At 34.4% G+C, this 8,001-nt stretch overlaps 1 protein-coding gene across 1 annotated transcript; it reads left to right on the forward strand.

The window, feature by feature from the left end:
• The first annotated feature begins 2,520 nt into the window (after positions 1-2,520).
• On the forward strand, positions 2,521-3,564 carry LOC120526531 (trace amine-associated receptor 4-like). Its single transcript, XM_039749696.1, has one exon. The coding sequence runs from the start codon at positions 2,521-2,523 to the stop codon at positions 3,562-3,564; it is 1,044 nt and encodes a 347-aa protein (XP_039605630.1).
• The last annotated feature ends 4,437 nt before the right edge of the window (positions 3,565-8,001 follow it).

Consider the following 8,001-nt stretch of genomic DNA (forward strand, 5'->3'; position numbering starts at 1 on the left):
TCAAGAAAATTCCATTTTTGTTGAGCTATCTTGAAAAGAGCACACTGTACATATTTTTGATATTTCAAAATCTTTGAAAAGCATTGACAAATTTATAAAATCAGCAATTTTAAAATAGAGAAATAATTATGTGCGCCTACAATCATTGATTAGTTTACTACTTCATGAGAAAGGTGACTTCATGTTATATATTTTGTATATTGTCCTCTTTTAATCCTCCAACAGGTGCTTATGAAAGCAAAACAGATCTGTAATAGCAGTTAGTCAATAATCAGGAGGAGCATGATTTAATTGCACATTCAGCATGTTCCTGACAATTTAATTCAGGGGCTCTTAACCTGGAGTGTCCGTACCCCAAGGGGGTGCGAGATGGCATTTCAAGGAGTGTGACGAAGAGGAAGGTTGTGTTAAGATTTGCTAAAATTGAGTGAGGTGCATTTTCCAACTTATTAGTGGTGCACTCATTGTCTTACAGTGTGCCATCATTTTTAGGTCATTTATACGTTAGTGTTCCTGTTCTGTGATATGCAATTGTCCTGTGAATGAGAAACAGAAATTCGTGTTCTCAATTGGTTCCTTGCTGTGGGCGAATCGTTCGTAAAGGCGAATAACTCTTTTATGATGCAACCAATAAAATTAAAATACTCTAACTTTAAAATTTTGTTGATTCTTTCTTTGAATACACCTGAATACGATGCCATGCACTATTTATTCTTTATGTGGTTTGCAAAGGTTTCATCAATAAATATAAGGAATAAAACATTACCAGCAAATGTGGACAGTGCCCCAGGAAAACTCAGGGAGGAAATACGATTACTCTCTGAAAAATGACAAAATGTAACAGAGATATGGAAGTTTTGGGTAAATTCAGGAAAGCTAGGTAGAAAGATTTGCTTAGATTGATATTTCTTTTACTACTTTTTATCCTAACAAACTTTAACGTAAACTTGAACCTGTTTATACTTCCTGCAGTGGGCTGGCGCCCCGGGGTTTGTTTCCTGCCTTGCGCCCTGTGTTGGCTGGGATTGGCTCCAGCAGACCCCAGTGACCCTGTAGTTAGGAAACAGCGGGTTGGATAATGGATGGATGGATGGATGTTTATACTTCTCTTGGATATTTGGTTTAAACTGTTTTAAACTTTCTTGATTAATCCTGAAACAATTATGACTAAATATGAATATATTTAATAGGGCATAAAGGGGTAGGCTCTTGGGCACCCACCCGTTAACAAACTGCACATATTCAACATGTGTCATCCACTAGCACAGGAAGAAAACAAAAAGTTCTACCCAGCTTGCCAGACAAATATCCTGCAACAAAAGCCAATACAACTAAAAATAAAGCTTTGAGATCTGTAATGATGTGCAATTATGAATAAAAAAAATTTACAGTCTTTAGCATCTGCTAAGATAGTCCATCTCAAGGGAAAAACCTTTTTCTTGCAATATTAAGGAGCCTTTGTGGAATACAGTTAGGGAGTAACCTGTTAAAGGAGCTTGGGGATAATAGCTCAAGGAAGATTATTTTTTGATTGTGAGGATGAATCTTTGCTTCTCATTATGAGAAAAACAAGGTTATAGAGATACTACATATATCATTTATAAAGAATCATGTAAGAAAAGGTTCAATATACTTTAATGGTTATTGGCTTGTGGCATCTGAAAGGTAAGGTTTGAATTACTGATCACATTGCTCTATCATTTTGATATGATTTTGATGTTTGCTAGGTATGGCTAAAATGCAGCTGTGATTTTATTTGTACATTGAAGTAGATTTGCAAAGCAAAAAAAAAAAAGTACAAAAAAGTATTAGCTAATTTACACAGAAAGCAAATCATCATTCTCTATATCAAAATGATACTGTTTACTTTAGCATTTTCACATAGATATTTGTAAACCAGAGCACCTTTTGCACCCAGTACTGCTGGCATAGATCATAGACAGCCGGAACCTAAATTGGGCTCATTGGGTTCAGGAAATGAATGGATAACTGTTTTTATTTACTTTACTTTTTTAACAAGACATATTTTATTTGTTCTAATTAAGTGCAACATTTTTTTTTTAAACTAGTAAAACCTAAAGAGGTTACAGGTATTGTGCAGGTTTTAATTTATGCAGTAGAAAGCCACCCTGAGAGGCCATTTCATCTACTGCAGGTTCAAGAAAAACAGCTAAAAAATAGCCAGAGGTTCTCCAGGATTACTAATCAAAAATTTATTGCTAATATTCTACAAAAGCAGCTGTAAGTCTATAACACAATTATTGTATTTCTTACATTTTTTTAAGTCCATAGTCTCCATCACTGATTAGATGAAGCCATAGTGATTACTCTAATTATGTATAATTAAAAACCCATGTTTTTATGCAGTTTTATATAAATATTTACTTCAAAATTTAATTATAAACTCTGTAATAATTAACAATATTGTACAAATATTAGGCTTGACATTTAAATACAAAATGCTTTGTCCAGCTGACTAACAAAATAATTTCTTTTTGCAGGATTTTCTCAAGATTAAGAATGAATTTAATGAAAACAAAGACTTTTCAAGAGACACTTTATTGTTTTGAACTTATCAATGGATCTTGTTCTAAATCATTCAGACCGGCCTTAATAAATGGTGCTATGTATAGTTTCATGTCTGGAACGATACTAGTAACAATTTGTGGAAACTTAATAGTTATAATTGCAATCTCACATTTCAGGCAACTTCATTCTCCTACAAATTTTCTTATCTTGTCCTTAGCTTGTGTGGATTTCCTTTTAGCGGTACTTGTCATGCCCTATAGTATGGTTCGATCTGTTGAAACCTGCTGGTACTTTGGAGATTTTGTATGTAAAATTCATTCCAGCTGTGATATGATGATGTCAATGGCTTCCATTTCCCACCTTTGCTTTATTTCCATTGACCGCTACTATGCAGTATGTGATCCTCTGCGCTATAAAACAAAGATTACTACATTAGTGGTGTCTCTGTTTATTGCTTTCAGTTGGCTTTACGCAATGTGTTTTGCTTTTGGAGTAGTGTTTTCAAATGTACAATTAGTAGGCATTGAAGACTTCATTTTATCCAGCTCTTGTGTTGGAAACTGTGGTCTGATTTTTAACAAGCAGTGGGGAGTACTTGTAACAATTTTTGCCATTGTTATTCCAGGAACAATTATGATATTTTTATATATAAAAATCTTCTTAGTTGCAAAAAGGCACATCAGAATATTAAATAAAATGCCAGGAAGTAAAGTTACACAGGAGGAAAAGAAAAAACAGAAATTCCAGGAAACAGAAAATAAAGCAGCAAAAACACTGGGTATTGTAATGGGAGTATTCCTGGTGTGTTGGTCGCCCTTTTTTATTGCCACAATCATTGACCCCTTTGTTGGTTTCACTACACCACCTGTGCTATTTGATGCCTTGGTGTGGTTGGGATATTTTAATTCAACTTTTAATCCTATTATATATGGGTTCTTTTATCCATGGTTTCAAAAAGCCTTGAAAATCATATTAACAGGTAGAATTTTCACAAGGGGTTCATATTCCATAACTCTTTTCCCAGAGCGACTGTAAAACATACAGTTTCTGAAACTCTAATAAAGTCTAATAAATACATATTTTTCCATATAGTAAATAATGGTTACAGATGTTCTCAGATTTGGTAAATAAACAATCATGTTTTTAATAAAGTATCAGCAGTTTTTTGTATTCCTGTTTTTTATTAAAAGTAAAAAAAATACTATTAGTAAAGCCAACTTAAAATATATACACTTCCTGTTGCCTTTTTAGAAGAATATGTGCTAATTCATGGTTTTATGTGTTTTATTTAAAAAAAACGTTCTAACAGTATATATAGTATGTTATTTAAACCAATTATATTTGGCTTGGTGTTTGCAAGAACATTATAATATCTAGGTAAATCAAATCAGAGACGGATACGTGGCAATAAAAACATTGCAAGCAATTTGTAAACCTGTGTTACTTTGCTTGGCTCCCTCGTTTCTAAAATGCAATAGGTCTTTCTGTCTGCAGATGGTGAAAAACACTCAGTTTTACGCTGGTAACAAGTGCCAGAAATGAGTGTTTATTTTATTGTAAATCCATCCATCCATCCATCCATTATCCAACCCACTATATCCCAACTACAGGCTCACGGGGGTCTGCCAGAGCCAATCCCATCCAACACAGGACGCAAGGCAGGAAACAAACCTTGGGCAGGGCGCCAGCCCACCCCAGTTGTAAATACATGTTATGCCTTAATTTTTATACATTTGATATTACTGTCATTTTTGTTAGAGGTGAGGCTAGAAACAGAGGTGAAGAGGACAGTTGCCTACTCAATATCATCTTGGCAGAATGTGGGATGCATGATTTAGTAGAGCTTTTCCACAGAGTGAACAATATGATTTATCTTATCAGTATTTCTCCATTCTAAATTATTGTTCTTTTAAACCTTCCAGAAAGGATAGGCAACTAAGATAGGCTCTGTAAACCTGTAAACCCAAAAACTGAATCTGCTGAAATGAGTTATATATAAAAATGAAACACAAAATAAAATATTAAACTTTAAACTTTACATTTTTTATTAACAGCATATGATAAAAACAGTTTATAGTATTTGTGAAAACTGTACTGGTTCATTTAATGTCTGATCTTAATAACTACATATTCCATAGCAGTGTAGTTTTCATCCAGGATTCATTAATTACCACTTATTGGAACTACACTTATTTTTATTAAGGGAAAAGAACATGCTTTAAAATGGGTTTAATGAAGGCTTCCTTCTTATCTTCAACAGTGGGCCTTGTATTAATTGAATTCATTATTACACTGATGCAAAAAATGGTCTTTCTGTGTCTGCATGGGTTTTCGTACACTGATTTTTCTCCCACTTTCCAAAAACATTTGTATTTTCAGCATGGCCCTGTATAGCTGTGTGTCATTGGCACCTGAAACAGACTTTCACCACATCCAGAATTAGTCCCTGACTTGTACTAGACTGACATTGAATTATATGAACAGGTTCGACAATGGTTTGTTATATACTGTAAGTACAGAGTATGGAATGTACTCTGTTGCTTATAACAACTTCTACTTCCCAGAACAGACTGCTGTATTGTTGTGAAGAGGATATAAAAGTCAAACTGAAGTCATACCCAAAAGTTGAAATGATATGACATCAGAAGTTAAAACGCTAACCAAAAATCTAAGATCTAAATAATACAAGGAAAATGTTTTATTGGAATCACAAATCTAAATAATATAAGCATGTTTATTAACCAGGAAAATGTTTTACTGCAAGAATGATACACCAACACAGATTTGCATCCAATCACAGATACCAGAAGGTTTATGGAGCTGACCTTTATACCCATAACCCTGGACATCACCCATAGCAATGCCATAGCAACTGGCACAGCAAAAGTGCACAAAATGGTGGCATTCAATGTCAAACAAAATGTCACTGAAGCAAAACAACAACTATTTATTAATTTCCCAGATACTCGTAAAAATGAAAAACAGATGTTATTTCTGGATTCAATGGCATAGAAACCCCTAAACAGATGTAAATATTGTGGAAACAGAGTCCAAAATGGCACAAACCCTAAAGAAAATAGCATATCATACCATTCAGGACTGGCTTGCATTGATTATTTAAGGTATGAATTTTAGCGTGTTGTTTCTGATGGCATCCAGCAAGTTATTTTTGGCTGTGGCTCCCATTGCTCTTCATGTGATTCAGGTGTATTATGGCAGGTATCTCATCACAACGTCTTATTTAGGAAAAATGTACACTTTTTGGGACATCAAAGCTTTGATTTATTTTTAAGACGGACAAATTAACTTAAGGATCTCATCCTTAAGTTCATTTTTGACTTGGCAATTCTGTTTTTTGTTTTGGCTTTGGCAATTGCAATGCTCTGACTCTTTTTACTGACTCCTAGTTGCTGACTACTCTTATAATTATCCCATTAACTTTTATTACACCTTAGTTCTATTAACCGATCCTAACACCTGTGATTTGTTTGTCTGAAACTGACCCTATCTTAACACCTCTAGATCATTTAATTTGTGACAATTTTATGAACCACTGCAAATCAAAATGACCATAACAAATGCAACAGGTAACATGATTACTTTTTTTTTTTAACTAAAATAACACCCCCTGGAGCCATCACCCTATCCTAGCTATATAGGAAAAAGGGTCTCCACATATCAATCAATGGCCATCCAGCCTACAAATGTCTGTAAATGTAAATGTTTTTCAAAGTAGAGAACTTTACTTGTTGATCTTTAACAAGTCCAAGAAGAACCAGAGACAGTGTACAAACGTTATTGGGCTCATTAGTGATTATAGACTACGAAGGAAAAATGACATATTTTGGATAGACTGACTCCAGGATATTGGGGGAGAGGATGAGGGGCCACCTTTACATAGTCACAGTACAGACAAAGAACTGTCGGATGCTTTATGTGGAGTAGATGCAAGTTTTGAATGTGAAGAACAAAAGAAATTTAAAAAAGGGTGAAGACAAATCAAAAAGGTGACCCTAAATTTATAGCAGGAGGTGGCATAGCACTACCTAACTTTCTGTTCTACAGTATTACTGAGCTAATATTTGTATTCATAAAATTGCAAGCCCTTTGTGAAATCTGCACTTGCTTGGTTTGTAATAGAAAAGAATTGGGCTGTAAATATTTTCACTATGCTTTTCTGGATGCTCCAGTCAGTCAGTCATTTTTTAACCCACTTAGTCCTGAACAGGGTTACAAGGGGTGCTGGAGCCTATCCCAGCTACCATAGGGCACAGGGCAGAAAGAAGCCCTGGACAGGGCGCCAATCCATCGCAGGGAAAACACACACACCCACACTAGTGCCAATTTAGTATCACCAATCCACTTAACCTGTATATCTTTGGACTGTGAAAGGAAAGTGAAGCACAAGGAAGAAACCTATGCAGACACAGAGGGAACATGCAAACTCTACTCAGAGAGGACCTGGGACACAAACCCTGGTCTCCTTACTTCAAGTCAGCAGTGCTATCACTGTGCCAACATGCCACCCAGATGGATGCCAGTTAACATTAGTTATTAATTTACCAGCAATCCTGTAGTTCAAATGCAGGACACATTTTAAGGAAGAGAAGCACTTATCTCTTGCCCCTATACATGATAATCATAGCCTAATCATGTATAGATATTTAATCTATGGAAGAGGGTCAACATTGTGACACTTAATAATATATTTGCAACCTTTGAGCAATTAAGCCACGAATATAAACTTCCAGATACTTTGTTAAAGGTATCCTAGACAAGCTCCCCCACCTTTCACAGATTTCTCTGAACAAAGATTCTGTGAAGGTCTCTAATATATAATAAAAATGTCAACGTATTTATCTTTTGCTTATCTTTGGTCATTCTACTAAAATGTCTAGTTCAATATGCGCCAAGCTTGGCATAATTAAACAAAAAAAAATTCACCAGTGACATATCTCAGTTTAAAACTGTCCAAAATGCACTCAAGGCAAAATTAAATCTATGAGCAATGCCGTCAGGCACCTTTTTCTTATTACCACACTTCTTTTAACTTCACTTGTTTGTTGTATTTTACAAATCTTGTAATCGATATTTAACCCACTTCCTACTATCCAAATGACTTGAAATTTTGCACACTTACTCACTTCCGAAGATAATGCATATGAATCAATAATCAGCTTCACTAATTGATCAATTAATCCATGTTAATTAAGAAATTAAATTTTCATATGAAGAAAAGTTAAAGATTTCACCAATAGATGCCGCTAGTAATGGATAGAAATATTAAAGGAAGTGTTAAAATACTGATTACAAAATGATACTAAAACAAACCCAAGAATAAAAAGTTTAAAATAATATATATATATATAAAAAATACTTTATAAAAGTGTACTAAAAAGTAAAAAATAAGTCTCTCATTGATCACTCGTAAAATAAAAGCGTGGGCACTTTTCATCAATCAATAAAATCTTA

The sequence above is a fragment of the Polypterus senegalus genome, chromosome 3 (assembly GCF_016835505.1).
Source record: "Polypterus senegalus isolate Bchr_013 chromosome 3, ASM1683550v1, whole genome shotgun sequence".
Lineage (NCBI taxonomy): Eukaryota > Metazoa > Chordata > Cladistia > Polypteriformes > Polypteridae > Polypterus > Polypterus senegalus.